Genomic DNA, 20,889 nt, shown 5'->3' on the forward strand with positions numbered 1-20,889 from the left:
TGGTACAATCATGGGAAATTTCCCAAAATCTATGGCAAAGTAGACACAGATATGGAAATCAGAGATGGAAAATACATATGGTATTAAAGCATCTAGTCCACCTTTTGCCAATATAGGCTTGTTTCCCACAGTATATTAGTTAATGTCTTGTCCAATCTCGTTTTAAATGTCACAAATGCTGAGACTTTCACCACTTTCTTTGGTCATAGTGGGGTAATAATACGGATTGTAGGAAATGAGAATTATTTGTATGGTTCTTTTGAGTCAGTAGGAATTGTGTGCTGATTGTCTGCAGAATGGGATGATATAATTTAAAAAGTAATTGTAAACTTTGTTGGAGTTTCAAGCACAAGTTGAAACTGGGTGAGAAGGAAGAAAGCTCCATAGTTCTTCATAGAGAACTAGAGAGAGGAAGGAAGGAGGGTAGAGCTCAGTGGTTTGAGCATTGGGCAGCTAAATCCAGAGTTGTGAGTGCACTCCTTGAGGGGGCTATTTAAGGAAGTGGGGTACAAATCTGTCTGGGGATTGGGCCTGCTTTGAGCAGCAGGTTGGACTAGATGACCTCTTGAAGTCCTTTCCAACCCCAATATTGAGTGAGGTAATATGTGGAAGGTTGAACTTTTGAGCTACACACAGGGCCGGCTCTGGCTTTTTTGCCGCCCCTGGCAAAAAAGCCTCCCACCGCCCCCCGGTGGGGAGGGCGGCGAGCCCGGCGGGGGCCCCACTCTCCCTGACCAGGAGGAGGGTGGAGAGCCCGGCTGTGGGCCCGCTCTCCCCGACCGGCTGGAGCGCCGGGAGGAGGGCAGCAAGCCTGGCTGGGGCCCCGCTCCCCCCAGCCGGCCAGAGCGCCGGGGAAGGGCGGGGAGCCCAGTCGTGGCCCCGCTCTCGGGCTGGAGCACCGCAGGGCACCCCAACAGCCCCAGTATGTTTAAAAAAAACCCAACAACTCTGAGTGCCGCGCCCCTTCAAGTGCCGCCCCAAGCACATGCTTGGTAGGCTGGTGCCTGGAGCTGGCCCTGGCTACACAGATCTCTTCAGGTCTGGGGAAGGAAATCAGAGTGTGACTTTCAATGGGTGTTGGGCATGCAACTCTCTTCAGCCTGGTCTACTAGAAAAGGTTTATGTTGGTTAATAGTTGATTTTTTTTTTAACCAAAATCATTATACTGTTATACACCGGAAACTGTATGCAGTTATAAAGGGGCATAAGGCGCCTTATTCACACATAATTTATTTCATTCCCTGAACCAGAATCAACTCTACCAGCCAATGTAAGCACCTTTACAGCTACCTAACTGCGCCCACGACAGGGGAGTGGGTTGCCCCTTTAACTACTAGTATGGTTAAATTGGCAAAACTTCCAAGTGTAGACAAGCCCTTAGGCCCCTTTGGAAAGCCCAAGCAATAATCCTTTCCATTTCATCCCAGCAGATCTCAAAGTAGGTCTCAGACTATATACTACCACGGCCCCTGAAAGGTAGCCCCTTGTAACCAGCAAAGGGAGGGGAGAAGGCAGACTTCAGCCAGAGCCAAGGCCGGTTCCAGGGTTTTGGCCGCCCCAAGCAGCCAAAAAAAAAAAAAAAAAAAAAGCCGCGATCACGATCTGTGGCGGCAATTCGGCGAGAGGTCCTTCGCTCCGAGCGCGAGTGAGGGACCATCCACCGAATTGCCGCCGAATAGCTGGACCTGCCACCCCTCTCCAGAGTGGCCACCCCAAGCACCTGCTTGCCAAGTTGGTGCCGGCCCTGGCCAGAGTCACTGGAACCAAGCAGAGTTGGTTCCTTGGAGTTTGTGTCATGTGCTCCCAAGCACGTGTGACTCCCACATGTGTTTGTAATAACTAATAGGGCCCGACTGGGGAGCCTTTCTCGATGAAGATGTCACCTATGGGACAGACCCACTTCCAAAGCGTGGGGGGAGGGCCGCGCCCCCTTCTCAGCGAGAGGGTCGCTGCTGCGGAGCGGGCAGGCCACTGGGGGGGCGGGGGAGATGCAGGAGCTGCGCACAAAGGCGGGGAGGAGGCCGGGCCAGAGGAGCGGCGTTGACACCCAGAGCCCCGCGGCGGAGCTGGCTGGGGGCGGGGAGGCTCTGCACACGCTCTCGCTGCCAAGGGAGAGGGGAGCCCGGCGGCCTGCGCTGGCTCCTCACCCCCAGCGCTGGGGGAGCGCGTGGCGGGAGGCGGCCGCAGCCAGCCGGGGGAGGAGGCAGGGGCCGCCGACCGCGGAGCTGGAGCCCTGACGCCTGCCATGGAGAGGAAGCCGGGCGGCGAGGATGACTGCGTGGACTCGGGAGCCGAGACAGGAGGGTGAGTCCCGGGCAGGGGAACAGGCAGCGCAGGGGCTGGGGGCGGGAGAGGAGGAAAAAGGGGGGCGCTGGGGGCCGGATCCGGGTGGAGGGGCCCCCTGCTCTGCAGCGAGGAGCGCGGGCGTGGGGTCCAGGGGAGCGGGGCAGGTTCGCTGAAGCGCGGAGCCGGGATAGCTTGGCCGGGAGCGGTCCCCAGAAATGAGCCCGCTTGGCTTGAATGGGGGGGGGGGCGGTACTTTCCCCCTGCCCTCCCCTGGGGAGCCAGGCGCTACCCCCCACCCCAGCTCTAGGGACACCTGCCTGCGGCGCTAGACAGTGTCTGGGCATCTCGTCTCGGGCTCTCCCGGGAGAGCGCGGTGACTGTCTGCAGCAGCTACACAGAAGTGAAGGCAGCTTGTCCAGCCCGGGACGGCTTCCCCCTTCTACCCCCAGTTCGCTTGCCCGGCTGGCGGCAGCACGGGGGGGATTGGATGGCTCAGCTCCTGCGTCTTGCTGGTTTGATCTCGCAGCGAGACGGACAGAGATGCTGCCGCACGTGTTGCTTTTCTCTGCTTCCTCTTCTCTTTTGCTCCTGCTCCAAGAGGCAGCAGCGGGTTCGCAGCTCTCCCACCCCCCCTCAAAAAAAAAGTCTGTTCTGTGTCTTGCCTGATGAGTTAAGTTAAAGCTTTGTACTATGGGAAAACGCTGAGCTGAATCTGGACTGGGTCATAAATACTCAGAGTATTTGCTCCCTAGGTTTGGCTTTAGGTCAGAGCACACGAAAGATGTACCTATAATAACAGCCACAAATAATCATTGAATGTCGGTGCAGCTGGCCTGCCCCAGAGTGCCCCTTTGATTTCAACTCCGTTTTCCTGGCTGTTTCAGAAAGACCCATACAAACAAGGGAGTGTGCAAGCCCACAGCAAGGGCTCTCAGGGGACATGCACCGGAGCTGAAATATACTGCTGTGCACAAGACTGGGACAGCTGCAGCCAAGAGACTGTCTCCTCTCCTTCCAGCTGCTGCCTCCTCCTGCCCAGCTCCACAAAGGCCTGGGGGGAAGGGGGTGTCTCTTAGCCTGCTCCTGCCTGTTGATCCTCCTGTTTAGTGCCATGGAGAAGCAAGAAATATTTCTATCTCAGTATCAGAGTACCTCACAATCTTAATGAATTGACTCTCTTAACATCCAACTAAGGCAGGAAAGTCTTATTGTCATCCTCATTTTACAGATGGGGGACCAAGACATAGCAAATGACTTGGCCAAGGTCACACAGGAAGACTGTGGCAGAGCCAGGAACAGAACCCAAATCTCCTGAGGATCAGTCCAGTGTTTTGTCCACAAGACAGTACTTTTTTCCAAGTCCCCTTCTGTTCTCACTCCCATCTACAGTTGTTGCAACCTTCTGCCCTTCGCTATGCCAGAGACAGGGTATTTCCCCTGCAGCCCTATATCAGATGCTGCAGCCTTCTCCTGTCACCTGGCTTCCTGTGGGGAGGGAGGCTGAGTCCTCAAGTAGGACTTCTATGGAGGGGGCCATGGACAAGGGACTTGCAGCCCTCTTACCTCCTGGTCTCCTCTCTCTCCTTTCTCCTGTCTTTAGGGGACGTTACCTCTTGGTCTCATCTCCCTCCCTTCTCCTGTCTTTAGGGGGAGGGAGGGAGAGCGCGGAGGGGTGCCTTTAGCCCTTGCTGCCTCTTGGCTCTGCTCAGCCTCTGGCTCCAGCAGGATCAGAGGAGGCTGCCACCTCTCCATCTTGTCCCAGCTGCTCTAGATCTTTTCTGGATCCTACAAAGGGGCTTGAAGGTCTTCTTCCGCCATCCTTCCCTCCCAGGTCAGTACTTCCTCACTTCTTGCCTGGACTTTTTCTCTCTAGCTTGGGTCCACAGAGAGGCATAGGATTGGGCATGTGTACAACAGGGGTAAACCGTGAGATGGCAAATTTTGCCAATGATACAAAACTACTCAAGATAATTAAGTCCCAGGCAGACTGCGAAGAGCTACAAAAGGATCTCTCAGAACTGCGTGACTGGGCAACAAAATGGCAGATGAAATTTAATGTTGATAAATGCAAAGTAATGCACATTGGAAAACATAATCCTAACTGTACATATACTATGATGGGGTCTAAGTTGGCTGTTACCACTCAAGAAAGAGATCTTGGAGTCATTGTGGATAGTTCTCTGAAACATCCACTCAATGTGCATGGCAGTCAAAAAAGCAAACAGAACGTTGGGAATCATCAAGAAAGGGATAGCTAACAAGACAGAAAATATCATCTTGCCTCTATATAAATCCATGGTACGCCCACACCTTGAATACTGCATGCAGATGTGGTAGCCCCATCTCAAAAAAGATATATTGGAATTGGAAAAGGATCAGAAAATGGCAACAAAAATGATTAGGGGTATAGAACGGCTTCCGTATGAGAAGAGATTAATAAGACTGGGACTTTTCAGCTTGGAAAAGAGGCGACTAAAGGGGGGATATGATGGAAGTCTATAAAATCATGAGTGGTATAGAGAAAGTAAATAAGGAAGTGTTATTTACTCCTTCTCATAATACAAGAACAAGGGGCCACCAAATGCAATTAATAGGTAGCAAGTTTTAAAATAAACACAAGAAAGTATCTTTTCACACAACACACTGTCAACCTCTGGAACTCCTTGCCAGAGGGTGTTGTGAAGGCCAATACTATAACGGGGTTCAAAAGGGAGCTAGATAGATTGATAGAAGATAGGTCCATCAATGGCTATTAGCCAGGATGGGCTGGGATGGTGTCCCTACCCTCTTTTTGCCAGAAGCTGGGATTGGGTAACAGGGCATGGATCACTTGATGATGATCTGTCTGTTCATTCCCTTTGGGGCACCTGCTATTGGCCACTGTCAGAGGACAGGATACTGGGCTTGATGGACCTTTCGTCTGACCCAGTATGGCCATTCTTATGTTCTTATGACCTCAAACTGGTGCTCGTGGATTATACCCTCTGCAATGTATAAGAGCCATGTCATTATACTAGTGTATGAGACAGGAAGTGTGACAAAACAGTGAAACTGATTCTGCCACCAGTGCTGTCAGCTGCTGAGTAAACAATTTCAAAATAATATTACAGGTTTTAAAAAAAAGATTCAGCTGAAAATGGGATTAGGTTTATCATTTCCTTTTAGATTCATCATAATCAAATGAGCAAAATGAAATATCTTTGTTATAAATTACACATTTTTCTGCACATTTCTGTAATCATGAGAGATTGTGGGCTATTTTTCCTTTTACCTTAAATAGCTACAATATTGTGGACATGACTAATCCCTGAAGGTTAATGTTTTTTATCTGTCTTCAGCATAAAGGGGAAAAAAAAACACTTCCCTCCCTCCCCCTCTATTTGTGGGGCAACAGGCTTTTCATTTCACCCTATGGGAATCTGGAATGTGAATAAAGGGAAAACAACATAATCAGCTAATTCATAGCTGGGTCAAAGTTCAGAAAATCCTTGACATGTCAAGTCACTTTTAATTTACCATGCTCTTCCAAAACAGAAAAACCTGTCTTTTGTTGGAAGGGGCAGTTGGAAGGATTTGCCCCAGATGGTGACATTAGCCTTTAGACCTTAGTGATCAGCGTGGCAGCTGCTTATGTCTGGTGTAGATGAGCTGTTAATATTGATGATTTTGTGTTGTGTCCCTGTCACACTTCTGACACTGGAACATGTAGCTTTAGCAGAATGCGCTGTTTTGCGGAATTTTAACCATGACATATGGTAATTATCAACTAGAGTGCTTTACACTGAAATATGTTTTCAAAGAAATAGGTCATTACATTTTCATTATTTTACTGTGTTTAGCAGATGTTAGTCTATGATAAACATGTGAAAGAGGCATATGCAACTATATTTGTATTTTTGTTTACTCACCAAATCAACTGCTCATATTTAGGCTTGGATGGATGGTTTTTTTTTTTTTAATCGGTAAATGTTGATTCCCCCCCTCCCCCATACACAACAAACCGATGGAAAAATATTTCCACAGATAATAGAAATTTACACAAGTTCTCAAGCAGTTCCTACTTTGCCAATTAGTCTGACTGAAAGCTATTTACTTTGTATATTTGACATGTGATTTGACAATTTGTGTTTTAATGGTTATAAAGTTTTAACTTTTTTAATCTCAACGGCTGTCATTAAATAATTATTGGCTGACTCCACCCATGATTTCCCTCAACTGTGAAAATTTAAATTGATAAATTGAAAAATGTTTAAAAATATCAATATTATGTGTCAAAATTATATTAAGTTGAATTCTATCAAGGCTACTTATATTGTTTGCTTATTACTCTTAAAGCAGAAATAGGGTTTTCTGTATCTTCATAATAGTATTGCAAAAACTCAGCTGATTTCCTTGTTATGTAGCTATTTCAGTGATGAAAAAGAATCAATTGACACCTATTTTTAAGTTCAGCAATCATACTATGAAAGTATTCTTAGAACAGCTTTCAAAATAATTCAGTAGCAGTTTTATTATTATATATTGAGTGGTCTCTTTCTATCATTCAGTGAACAATAGTGTGTTGACACACTAGCAAATCCAGGCTTTGTGAACCATTTTCATCTCTATTCAAGCATGAGCTTTATATATATGTATTGCTAAAAGTGTTATATAGCAACTAACTACCACTATAATTCATGAAATATCTCCATAAAATGTATTTTCTTGAGCTGATATTGCTGTTAGCCACAATAGTAGGCAAACCCCTAGTCTACAGCAGAGTTTGAGTCCAGTTTTAAACTATCATATTACAAATCCACTTGAATATTTGTGGATATTCAAGATATCTTTGTGCTATTGTATGTTCTTCAGTTGATCATGTTGGAAAGCAGATCAAAAATAGTGTATTTTAAGTTACTGAATCCAATAAGACTGGATTCGGCTGAGTTGCCAAGTACCTAAATAAAGAGAATAGGACATATAAACCAATTAGTTTGTATTGGCTGTTTATTAATGAGATTTGAAAGAGTTCCAGCATCACCTTTGGCTAAACTAATGTATCTTTCTCAGAACAATGTAATTTTCAAAATCACTGCCTTTTTTCAGTTACCGAACATTTCTCTGCCCCCAAAACTAAGGGCCGCCGCTTACAGAACACCCATTGATATTGAGGAAACCTGCATGTTTAGAGAGAGAGAGAGACATGGCCTTATTTTTTCTTATATATAGCCTCTCCTTTAATTAGAAAGAAGGAAGGGAGGGAAAGCAACAACTAAGGGGGAATGACATATGTGTATGCAAATGAAAAATTAATACTAAACAGTCTGAAAGAGTGACTTGCAATAATATGTTTTCTTTGTCTTAATTTTACTAAAATTAATCCATATGGATTTTATGATTCATGACCTTTTATATGAACCATAAGGCATAGTTTTCTGTGCCACACAATTTTGTTTTGGTATTTTGATCCAAAAATATAATCTTTTAAAATAATTTTAGAATTTGTTGTGCATCTACTTTTTAATGCCCAGAACCTAATTCTTGCTGTCTTTGAAATCAATGATAAAACTTCAGTTGAATTCAGTGAGTGCAGGATTGAGGTCTGTAGTAAGATTTTTAATGCATGTGAAAAGCTTTAAAGAGTTAACAACTTGGGATACTAATTTCCTAATGTATTCAAAGCTCTAATTTTCCCCTTCTTTAATTAGAAGCTATTTGAAATTGTGACTTTAAGGAGCTTTTTCACTTACATTTCAAAATATTATTAATCCTTTTAGTCAAAGTTAGGAAAAAACACCCATATAGAACATAAAAGAGAAAGACAGTTATAACTTATTGTATGGACAAAATATAAATGTTCCACTTATATATGTCTTCATGGTTGCATTTCAAATTTTGAATCCATTGCTTGTTAAATTGTAAAGCACTTGCCTAATTTTGGGAGGTGGGAAAACAGTGATGTTTCTTTAGTAACAAGCACTTGCTGGATCATAATTGCGCAATGCTTGTGTCAACATGGAGAAACACAAGCTATGTGGTGTCTTTTTTTTCTTTTTTTTTCTTTTTAAATCTTATATGCATCACATATCAGATATTTTTAAAAGTATATCTGACAAATTATGGACACTTTTCACCTGGCTGCATTGTTACTTGTTAGTTTTTTGTGTATTAAATGTTTCCGTAAACATCCCTCATCATCATTGTGTTCTCAAAGTTGATGACTATATGTGAACTTTTTGACCATGCTACTGTTCTGTAGTGGTGCTACTTGTGGCTTTGTCACTGGATCACTACATAACTATGAATAAAGCATTTAATCCCTCTGTGCCTTGGTTTACCCCACTGTAAAATGGGTGTAAAATACTTACCTGTCTTGTTGTGGTGGGTGGGGAGCTATAAAGTAGTATGAGATTCTAAAATAAAAGATGCCGTGTAAGTGCGAACTATTTTTGTTAGCAGCAAACAGAAAAAAGACTAGACATCTAAAATATTAAACTATTTTGAAACAGAATTAAAATCTATTTTATGTTAATCTACAGACAGGCCTTGATGCTTAAAATAAAATAAATAGTTTCATGAGTTTTTATTTATTTTTATTTTTATTTATTTTTGGTGCAACACAGCTCAGCTTACAGATACTCACTTATGAATTTGTACATTTGTGTGTTAAGATACATCTACACAGGAAAAAAAAAACAACAACCCACAGCAGAGAGTCTCAGCCTGGGTCAACTGAGTTGAGCTCGCAGGTTCTGTTACAGGGCTGAAAATAGCATTGTAAACATTTGGGCTGAAACCCAGCTCACCCACTCAATGATGATTCCCCCTTTACAATTACATTTTGAGACGTGCAAGTTTTTAATCCATTTAATGAGTGCCCTATTAATTGTATATTCTAGTTTTTTAATCACAATGTCCTGTGATCCTACGTATTTTGTGTCAACAGTAATGGTCCAGCAAGCTCATTAGGCAGCTCTTTTAAAACTCTTGAATGCAAGTGTTCTGGTAAAAATGTCTAACTTTAGTAGCTCTTATTTAACATCCTCCATAAATACTAGTGGAATGGAAAGAGTATTCTTATCACCATATGATAAGACTATACCTGTTTTCTCCAAATACAGAACAGAAATATTTATTGCACACTTCTGCCTTTTCTGCATTATTATTAAGTCTACCATTTTCATCTAGTCATGGATCAATACCATTGTCAGGATTCTTTTTGTTCCTAATATATTTAAAAAACTCTTTCTTATTGTCCTTAACTGTGCTGGCCATAGATTTCTCTTTGTGTCCCTTTGCTTCATCTATCAATTTTCTACAATTCCTACTTGATTTATATTCATTACTATCAACTTTCACCTTCTTCCATTTGTTATATATTTATAGCTGCCTTCACTTCCCCTCTTAACCAGGTCATTTTTTAAAACCAGTATGCCTTCTTCCTTGATTGTGGCATTTTTTAGCATCTCTAGGATGTTCATAAATGATTCCCAATTATCATTCACATTTTTCTGATTAAATTCTTCCTTCTAGCTCAGGAGTAGGCAACATATGGCATGTGTGCCGAAGGCGGCACGCAAGCTGATTTTCAGTGGCACTCACACTGCCTGGGTCCTGGCCACCGGTCCGGGGGGCTCTGCATTTTAATTTAATTTTAAATGAAGCTTTTTGAACATTTAAAAAACCTTATTTACTTTACATACAACAATTGGTTAGTTATATATTATAGACTTATAGAAAGAGACCTTCTAAAAACGTTAAAATGTATTACTGGCATGCAAAACCTTAAATTAAGTGAATAAATGAAGACTCAGCACACCACTTCTGAAAGGTTGCCAACCCCTGTTCTAGCTGATTTGGTTCATTCTTCGGATGTCAGTCTCCCATCATATATTGCGTCCATTTATGTGTAACTCTCAGGAGAAGAAACCATTGCTGCTGTAACCTATTTTAAAGGACTGTTTTTACGTTTAGGTTTTTTTGTAACTTTCACATCATATATATCACTCTTGTCATGGCACTGTACTGAATTCATCTGTGATTTGAGTATTCAAATATATAAAATGGACCTTTTGCACTACATTGGTTTTGAAATGATTTCTGCCACCAGACATCACCAATGTAGTGCAAAAGTTCCAATGTGCTCTTTCATATCTCAGCAGAGAAACCTGCTAGTATATTATTATAGATATGGTCCTTGAAAGCAACTTTTACCTAGATTTTAATGACTAAATTTTGCTAGCAGGGAGATCTGTACTGACATCTACTATAACTGAGCCAGAACAGTGTATGCATTATTGGTTAGTGGTTCATTCCTTTGGTGTACTACCCTTTAAAGAACAAGGTACAAAATCCTAGGCAGGTAAGCATTGTGCCTTCAGCCACCTGAGAAATACAGCAGAAGCGGTGTGGCACATACTGTGTGGTTATTGCTATTCCACTGTATTTAAAAGATTATAAATGGCAGCTTAAAGCACAGGAATGATACTGCTACCAGAGGCTCTCCAAAACCATTAAAATGTTAGTAAACATCCCTTTGTAGTAGTTAAATTGAGACACAGATGGTCATACTCTGAACTCACTCTGTCTAGTAGAAATCCAAACTAACTCCATTAAAATGTTATCACTTACACTAATGCAGTGATCTTGGTTACTCTGGTGGAAATCCAGTGGAGTTAGTTTGGATTTATACCAATGTAACTGAAATCATAATCTGATCCACAGGAATTGAGTGACTTGCTCAAGGTCACACAGCAAGCTGGTGTCAGAGTCAGCAATAGAACCTATTTCTCCTGACTCATAAGCCTGTAGTTAAATCACTATACCATGCTCTTCCCCTATGTGCCTGTCATAACTATAAAGGGAAGGGTAACAGCCCTCCTATGTACAGTACTATAAAATCCCTCCTGGCCAGAGACTCCAAAATCCTTTTACCGGTAAAGGGTTAAGAAGCTCAGATAACCTGGCTGACACCTGACCCAAAGGACCAATAAGGGGACAAGATACTTCTAAATCTTGGTGGGGGGAAGGCTTTTGTTTGTGCTCTTTGTTTTGGGGGTTGTTCGCTCTTGGGACTGAGAGGGACCAGACATCAATCCAGGCTCTCCAAATCTTTCTGAGCAAGTCTATCATATTTCAAACTTGTAAGTAAACAGCCAGGCAAGGCGTGTTAGTTTTTATCTTTGTTTTCTCAACTTGTAAATGTACCTTTTTGCTAGAGTGTTTATCTCTGTTTGCTGTGACTTTGAACCTGAGGCTAGAGGGGATTCCTCTGGGCTCTTTAAGTTTGATTACCCTGTAAAGTTATTTTCCCTTCTGATTTTAGAGATGATTTTTACCTTTTTCTTTCATTAAAAGCCTTCTTTTTAAGAACCTGATTGATTTTTTTTCCTTGTTTTTAAATCCAAGGTGGTTGGATCTTGATCCACCAGGAGTTGGTGGGAGAAAGGAGGGGGATGGTAATTTCTCCTTGTTTTAAGATCCAAGGGGTTTGGATCTGTATTCACCAGGGAATTGGTGAAGAGTCTCTCAAGGCTACTCAGGGAAGGGAATTAGCATTTTGGGAGTGGTGGCAGCGGACCAGATCTAAGCTGGTAGTTAAGCTTAGAAGTTTTCATGCAGGCCCCCACATTTGTACCCTAAAGTTCTAAGTGGGGAAGCAGCCTTGACATGGTGGCAGAGCGGTGGGATCATTTTAAACCAAAAGCCAGTAAGATTTTTTTTTTCTCCTTTCTAGCTGCTTGGAAAGCAGAGCTGAAGGTAGATGCATATCTTATCTCTCCTTGCCTGAAGGCAGAGGTGTTAAGTTTTTTTAACAAGGGTCTTTGTTAAGAGAAGGAGTCAAGCAGTGAGCAAACATCTGGCAAAAGGAATTTACAAGCTGAATTGTTTTTTTTTCTTTCTACCTCTCGCGGATAGCTAGTTAGAAAGTTTCTGTTACCTGAGCAGCCTGAGCTGAGTGCATCCCAGTTTCAGTCAACTGCAGAGGGGGTGTGACCCGGCACAAGAAAACAGGAAAATGAGTACCAGTGACATAGTTAACAAACTAGAACTGGTCAGACTAGAAGCAGAAGAAAATGAAAAGAAACATCAGAGACTGCTTCAATTAAAAAAACTCGAGAAAGAAGCTGCTATGGAGCAGAGAGAAAGAGAAGAGAAAGCCAAAAAGGAGGCCCATGAAAGAGACGAAAAAGCCAAAGAGGAGGCCCACAAGAGAGCTATGAAGCAAAAAGAGAAAGAGATGGAGCTGAGAGAAAAAGAGATGAAGCATGAACTGGAATTAGCACGGGCTAGGCCAGATATACCAGCCAATCCTAGCAACCCCTCTCCAGGTACCACTTCCCATCCCAGAAAATTCCCCACCTACAAGGCAGGCGATGATACTGAGGCCTTCTTAGAAATTTTTGAAAGGGCCTGCCTTGGGTACAGCATCACTACAGACCAGTACATGGTAGAGCTGAGGCCGCAGCTCAGTGGACCCTTAGCAGAGGTGGCGGCTGAAATGCCTAAGGAACACATGAACAGTTATGAACTTTTTAAAAACAAGGCCAGAATCAGAATGGGACTAACACCCGAGCATGCCCGTCAGCGGTTCAGAGCCCTAAGGTGGAAACCCGACGTGTCATTTACCCAACATGCCTACCACATTGAGAAAAATTGGGATGCCTGGATATCAGGAGCAAATGTTAAATCTATAGAAGAGTTGCCCTTCCTAAGGCAAATGGAGCAGTTTTTAGAGGGTGTTCCTGAGGAAATAGAAAGGTACATCCTAGATGGGAAGCCCAAAACTGTAACCGAGGCGGGGGAGATTGTAGCCCAATGGGTGGAGGTGGCAGAAAAGAAAAAAAACTAGTAGCAGTTGGAGCGAATATCAGAAGGGGCAACCCGAAACAAAGCCTTACCACCGGAGACAACCCAAGGCCCCACCTACATCCCAAGGGAAACCCCAGACACCTTCTCACCCCACCACACCAGTCTCCACCAACCAGCATCGCCCTGGTGATACCTTAGCAGGGCGATGTTTTAAATGTAATGAACGGGGACAGATAAAGGCTTTTTGCCCCAAGAACCCCAACCGATTACAGTTCATTACACCACAATCACACCAAAGATCCCCAGACCCAGATGCCTCTCTCATACCCTCGGAGCGAAGGGAAACCTTGAGAGTGGGCGGAAAGAAGGTTATCGCGTGGAGGGACACTGGGGCACAAGGGTCGACTATCCACCAATCCCTAATGGACCCCAAACTCATTAACCCGGAGGCTCCAGTGACAATTCAACCCTTCATGTCACAGTCTGTAACCTTGCCTACAGCCAAGTTGCATGTCCAGTACAAGGGCTGGTCAGGAATGTGGACTTTTGCAGTCTATGACAATTATCCCATCCCCATGCTGCTGGGGGAAGACTTGGCCAACCATGTGAAACTAGCCAAGAGGGTGGGAATGGTCACCCACAGCCAGGCTAAGCAAGCTTTCACCCCCATCCCTGTTCCTGAGCCGTCCACCAGGGCCCTGTCTGTGTTACCAGAGACCCAGACAAAGGTGGTGGAACCGGATCCCCTGCCAATGACTGCAACAGCCGTAGTGGATCCAATCCCAGAGACCCAGCCAAAGCCAGTCCCAGAACCGGAACTGGCAACACAACCAGCGCCAGAACCATTGCCAACACTGAGTACAGCGTTTGCAAACCAGTCTACAACTCCAACGCCAGGGGGCACCAGCAAGCCTGAACTGGCAGAAGCAGCAGATAACCCTACCCAAGAGGCTCAGCCAGAGCCTGAAATACAACATAGTGCGCCAGCGGACAGCGGTTCACAGTCAACGGAAACAGCCCCAGCACCTGCATCGCTTCCAGAGGGACCAAGCTCAAGTCCACAGTCCAAGGAGGAACTGATGTCTCCAGCATCAAGGGAACAGTTCCAGGCTGAGCAGGAAGCAGATGACAGCCTTCAGAAAGCTTGAGCGGCGGCACGGAGCACCCCACCGCCTTTCAGCTCTTCTAACCGATCCCGATTTGTTGTAGAACAAGGACTTTTATACAAAGAGACTCTTTCTGGTGGGCACCAGGAGGACTGGCATCCTCAAAGACAGTTGGTAGTTCCTACTAAGTATCGGGTAAAGCTCTTGAGCTTAGCCCATGATCATCCCAGTGGCCATTCTGGGGTGAACAGAACCAAAGACCGGTTGGGGAAGTCCTTCCACTGGGAGGGAATGGGCAAGGACGTTGCTAAGTATGTCTGGTCTTGTGAGGTGTGCCAACGAGTGGGAAAGCCCCAAGACCAGGTCAAAGCCCCTCTTCAGCCACTACCCATAATTGAGGTCCCATTTCAGCGAGTAGCTATAGATCTTCTGGGTCCTTTCCCAAAGAAGACACCCAGAGGAAAGCAGTACATACTGACTTTCATGGATTTTGCTACCTGATGGCTGGAAGCAGTACCCTTAAGCAACACCAGGGCTAAAAGTGTGTGCCAGGCATTAGCAGACATTTTTGCCAGGGTAGGTTGGCCCTCCAACATCCTTACAGATTCGGGAACTAATTTCCTGGCAGGGACCATGAAAAACCTGTGGGAAGCTCATGGGGTGAATCACTTGGTTGCCACCCCTTACCACCATCAAACCAATGGCCTGGTGGAGAGGTTTAATGGAACTTTGGGGACCATGATACGTAAATTCATAAATGAACACTCCAATGAATGGGACCTAGTGTTGCAGCAGTTGCTTTTTGCCTACAGGGCTGTACCACATCCCAGTTTAGGGTTTTCACCATTTGAATTTGTGTATGGCCGTGAGGTTAAGGGGCCATTACAGTTGGTGAAGCAGCAGTGGGAGGGGTTTACGTCTTCTCCAGGAACTAACATTCTAGACTTTGTAAGCAACCTACAAAGCACCTCCGACACTCTTTAGCTCTTGCTAAAGAAAACCTAAAGGATGCTCAGGAAGAGCAAAAGGCCTGGTATGATAAACATTCCAGAGAACGGTCCTTCAAAGTAGGAGACCAAGTCATGGTCTTGAAGGCACTCCAGGCCCATAAAATAGAAGCGTCGTGGGAAGGACCATTCACGGTCCAGGAGCGCCTAGGAGCTGTTAACTATCTCATAGCATCCCCCACCTCCAACATAAAGCCTAAGGTATACCATGTTAATTCTCTTAAGCCCTTTTATTCCAGAAAATTAAAGGTTTCCCAGTTTTCAGCCCAGGAAACAGATAACGCAGAGTGGCCTGAAGGTGTCTACTACGAAGGAAAAAGTAATGGTGGCGTGGAAGAGGTGAACCTCTCCGTGACCCTTGGACGTCTGCAGCGGCAGCAGATCAAGGAGCTGTGCACTAGCTTTGTGCCAATGTTCTCAGCCACCCCAGGACGGACCGAACGGGCATACCTCTCCATTGACACAGGTAATGCTCACCCAATTAGAACCCCACCCTACCGGGAGTCACCTCATGCCCAAACTGCTATAAAAAGGGAGATCCAGGACATGCTACAGATGGGTATAATCCGCCCCTTTAAGAGTGCATGGGCATCTCCAGTGGTTCTAGTTCCCAAACCAGATGGGGAAATACGCTTTTGCTTGGACTACCGTAAGCTAAATGCTGTAACTCGTCCTGACAACTATCCAATGCCAGGCACAGATGAGCTATTGGAGAAATTGGGACATGCCCAATTCATCTCTACCTTAGACTTAACCAAGGGCTAATGGGAAGTACCACTAGATGAACCCGCCAAGGAAAGGTCAGCCTTCGTCACCCAGGCAGGGGTGTATGAATTTAATATACTCCCTTTCGGGCTGCGAAATGCACCCGCCACCTTCCAAAGACTTGTAGATGGTCTCCTAGCGGGACTGGGAGAATCTGCAGTTGCCTACCTTGATGATGTGGCCATTTTTTCTGATTCATGGGCAGAACACCTGGAGCACCTGGAAAAAGTCTTCGAGCGCATCAGGCAGGCAGGACTAACTGTTAAGGCTAAAAAAAGTGTCAAATAGGCCAAAACAGAGTGACTTACCTGGGGCACCAGATGAGTCAAGGAACTATAAATCCCCTACAGGCCAAAGTGGATGCTATCCAAAAATGGCCAGTTCCAAAGTCAAAGAAACAGATCCAATCCTTCTTAGGCTTGGCCGGATATTATAGGCGATTTGTACCACACTACAGCCAAATCGCCGCCCCGCTGACAGACCTAACCAGAAAGAAACAGCCAAATGCAGTTCGGTGGACTGATGAGTGTCAAAAGACCTTTAACCAGCTTAAGGCGACACTCATGTTTGACCCTGTGCTAAGGGCCCCAGACTTTGACAAACCGTTCCTAGTAACCACAGATGGGTCCGAGCGGGGCGTGGGAGCAGTTTTAATGCAGGAAGGACCGGATCAAGAATTTCATCCTGTTGTTTCTCAGCAAGAAACTGTCTAAGAGGGAAAGCCACTGGTCAATCAGCGAAAAGGAATGCTACACCATTGTGTAAGCGCTGGAAAAGCTACGCCCGTACGTTTGGGGACGGCGTTTCCAACTACAAACAGACCATGCTGCGCTACAGTGGCTTCATACCGCCAAGGGGAATAACAAAAAACTTCTTCGGTGGAGTTTAGCTCTCCAAGATTTCGATTTTAAAATACAACACATTTCAGGAGCTTCTAACAAAGTGGCTGATGCACTTTCCCAGGAAAGTTTCCCAGAATCAACTGGTTAAACATTGTTCTAGGAATGTGGAACATATTGTTAGTTTTTATATAATCAGTAGTATGTCTAAAGGTGCATGTGTCTTATTAACTCTGTTTTCTCCTAGAGCTCCAGGAAGAAATCACAGCCAGTGTGGAACTGGCTGTCCAACACTATCTGTGATTTGGGGGGCGTGTCATAACTATAAAGGGAAGGGTAGCAGCCCTCCTGTGTACAGTACTATAAAATCCCTCCTGGCCAGAGACTCCAAAATCCTTTTACCGGTAAAGGGTTAAGAAGCTCAGATAACCTGGCTGACACCTGACCCAAAGGACCAATAAGGGGACAAGATACTTTCAAATCTTGGTGGGGGGAAGGCTTTTGTTTGTGCTCTTGTTTTGGGGGTTGTTCGCTCTTGGGACTGAGAGGGACCAGACATCAATCCAGGCTCTCCAAATCTTTCTGAACAATTCTCTCATATTTCAAACTTGTAAGTAAACTGCCAGGCAAGGCGTGTTAGTTTTTATCTTTGTTTTCTCAACTTGTAAATGTACCTTTTTGCTAGAGTGTTTATCTCTGTTTGCTGTGACTTTGAACCTGAGGCTAGAGGGGATTCCTCTGGGCTCTTAAATTTGATTACCCTGTAAAGTTATTTTCCCTCCTGATTTTACAGAGATGATTTTTACCTTTTTCTTTCATTAAAAGCCTTCTTTTTAAGAACCTGATTGATTTTTTTTCCTTGTTTTTAAATCCAAGGGGGTTGGATCTGTATTCACCAGGGAATTGGTGAAGAGTCTCTCAAGGCTACTCAGGGAAGGGAATTAGCATTTTGGGAGTGGTGGCAGCGGACCAGATCTAAGCTGGTAGTTAAGCTTAGAAGTTTTCATGCAGGCCCCCACATTTGTACCCTAAAGTTCAAAGTGGGGAAGCAGCCTTGACAGTGCCTATTTAAGGAAGAAAAGAAGTCTTTTAGGCATAACTGTGATGTGAAAGAATAGTTCCTAGGTAAAAGGGGGTAGGGAAAAATCTCAGTACAATAGGTGTTATCATGCCAGTGCTGGGCAAGCAAAGAAAGCAGGCAGCAGGTGGGCTGTCGGCTCTTCTATAACTTTTTTCCTGGTATAAAGAAGCCCTGGAGAAGGAGACATTTTAGACATGGGAGGGAGGAGGGGCTGTTAAACCTAGAAATAGAAACAATGACTGGACAGCGAGTGGAACAACCCTTCACACTCACACATGCTCATACCACACCTTGCTTCAGAGCCTTTGTTACTCCACTACCTCCCCCTAAGATACCTTGAGGGTCTGAAAATGATTCTGTATAAGAGATGCATCCTCCTTACCCATTCTTGCCTGAATTTCCCCTTCCATTTCACCTTTAAAAGGTAACATCCTTCATTTAAAAAATGCAGAAGTAATACTGCTACAGAGCCCTGCCTCTGTCCCTGGTACTGCCCAAGACTGTGGCCCTGATACTTCACTATTAAAGTCAATGATAGCTTTGCTACTGACTTCAATGAACATAGGATAAAGCCCTATAACAGCTGCTACTGCTCCACTAGTCGCTTCTTGAATCCCTCCCCCAATCTATGTTCAGAACACAGACCACGGAACACTTTCCTGAGGGAATTGGTAGAAGCTCCGTTACTTGGAACATTTAAAATGTGGACGAGAACAGCATCAGAACATGAACTAGCAGGAACAAAACAACATTCTAGGAAGCAGAGGCTAAATGACTTAGGATATTTTTACTTCTATATTTAACTTGTTTAAATTTAAGACCTGTCAAAGTGATTGTTCATTTTGTATAGTACCTAGAATGCTTAAAATATTTGCAAGAGCTCCAGAACTCCAGTACTCCAGCTAGCTTTCATTATTAGAAAAAGACAGCAACATACTGTTTTGAGGGTTTTTTGTTTATTCCGTGAGCAAGTTATCAATGCTTGTCATATGTCTTTTGATTCACTTTTTTAAAGCTTTTTCTCTGCAAACATGAGGACTAGGAATTTACTTATTTTGAAAAATAAAGCTGAGAGTCTCATATACTCTCTTGCCTCCAAAATCTGGAGCTTTAAGAAAAGCATAAAATATCACAAAATTGAGAGGTGTCAACACATTGTGAATAACTTGCAATTTCTATTAAAAATCTCTTTTGACAAACTTTCAGCCCCAGCTCACAATAAAAAGGGCTTATATTTTGATTTGTAAAATGAAATCTCAGATTAGTTGGTAACCATAAAAGTTTATTAGCTCCTTCAGGAATGAATACAATTTTCAAAGGTTCAGAATTATATAGTGAACAGCTGCAAAATTAACTACCTAGCCTTCTTCAAAATACTGAACAGCACTAGTTCTTGTTGTGGACAATAAATTGAATAAAACTAATGAGGAACTTCTAGATTGAGTCTCTGAGATATGACATAAAGAAGGAAAAAAAGAGACAAAAGACTTCTCCAAAAGGTAAAAACCTCATTCTTCAATGAATCATATCTCTAAGATCAATTTTATGGTTTCCTTCAAACTTTGTGCAAAGGACAATTCAATTTCTCCTCTGTCTACAGAATGCACATTAGAAATTTCAGGTGCAAAGCATTTTTGGAGATATTAGACATTGGATCGGGAGGAGAGTCAAAATCCAGCAGTATTGGAAAACTAGTTACAGCCTCAAAAAGAGTTTCTTCCGTAGTTGTGTAGTCTCTATGGATATTTTTAACATTCCTGCAGAATGTCCGCTACCCTGAGGGCACATTCAGAATAATTTCCATAGTGAGCTATTTTACTATAAAAATAACTGTGTGTAGGTTTTAAGCAGTTTGACGGTTTAAAGCAGTGGTTCTTAACCTGGGGTGCATGCACCCCTTGGGGGTGCCAGATGCCCTTTCTCGAGGGGCAAGACATGTCAGATTTTTGTAAAGGTAAATCATCAAAAACACAAATTAAGCACAGGCACGTAAGTACAACTACTTTGTTTCATCAAATCTATGTATTTATTAACATTATAATTTTTTTAACAATTACTGTAATATACAAACAAAGAAAATACCTAGGTTTAAGGAACTGACCTACTTCAACGATTTTTGAGAAGGGGTGCGAGAACATATTTTGAGAACCAAAGGGGTGCAGGCTGCAGTAAAGATTAAGAACCACTGGTTTAAAGCAAATTAAATTAAGTCAGTAGTTTCCTTTGCCAAATTTGTGTATGATCTTTAAAGATTTAAACATAGTACAGCCCCGCTGAACTAAGATTTTTGTCTTGCAGATCTGAGTACAGCCGCATGTCCTCTACAAGCAGTGAGTATAATTTTAAGACCTTTTTAAAAATAAAATCTCACCCTTTTCTTTTTCATTTGCTATCTGTTAATGTCTACTTAATGCAATAAAGAAATCTCCAGGTTTTCAAATTACATTACAGTGATATGTCTTGGATCCATCTACATTATTCTCCATCATGAGCAGCGATGAGTTTAAAAATCAAAGGAATAATATAAAAGGAGAAATAAAAAGACAAATAAAAGTTTTGATTAACAGACGTTTTACACAAACCCTATATACAATTTAAAAAGCCTCTTGGCTATTGTGTTTACTGAAAGCAGTTCTTCAGTGTATGGGCGGGATTTGCAAAAATACTTGACACTAGATTAACTCTGCTCCCGTTAAGATCAATTTTAAAACTCCCTAAATCTTGGTCCTGCTCTACACAGCAGCACGAAACACACTTTTATATGCCCAGTTTGCACTGACTCAACTGATCCTTGTGTGATCTGGACGGGTGTAGAGAGGGCTCATGCAAATGATCATTTAAATATTTCCTCTCACCATCTCTTTCCACCACCAAGCAGATCTTCATCCCTAGCCTCACTGGGCCTGTGAAGTTCACTGCAGTAGGCTCTGGGGCTTCAGTAACCCATGCAGAGCTGTTGTAAGTGAAAAAGAGGGACTGAGATGAGTCCCCAAAATACAATTGGAAGAGGAAAA

The 20,889-nt window shown here is 43.6% G+C and overlaps 1 protein-coding gene across 10 annotated transcripts in view; it reads left to right on the forward strand.

The window, feature by feature from the left end:
• Positions 1 to 2,055: 2,055 nt before the first annotated feature.
• Positions 2,056 to 20,889, forward strand: part of FAM124A (family with sequence similarity 124 member A) — an 80,107-nt gene continuing 61,273 nt past the window's right edge. For 3 of the 10 annotated variants that reach the window (XR_002888763.3, XM_024104634.3, XM_042842748.2), the window contains exons 1-2: positions 2,101 to 2,304; positions 20,174 to 20,205. Coding sequence is in view for 8 of the 10 variants with exons in the window: in XM_024104634.3 (XP_023960402.2) it covers positions 2,246 to 2,304; positions 20,174 to 20,205 (91 nt within the window). In the remaining 2 variants the exon portion in view is untranslated. Of the gene's footprint in view, positions 2,305 to 3,886; positions 4,118 to 17,041; positions 17,405 to 20,173; positions 20,206 to 20,889 lie in introns of those variants that run through there. The other 7 variants (XM_065594134.1, XM_065594155.1, XM_024104636.3 and 4 more) reach the window with 5 other exon arrangements.

This window comes from Chrysemys picta, chromosome 1 (genome assembly GCF_011386835.1).
Source record: "Chrysemys picta bellii isolate R12L10 chromosome 1, ASM1138683v2, whole genome shotgun sequence".
Classification (NCBI taxonomy): domain Eukaryota; kingdom Metazoa; phylum Chordata; order Testudines; family Emydidae; genus Chrysemys; species Chrysemys picta.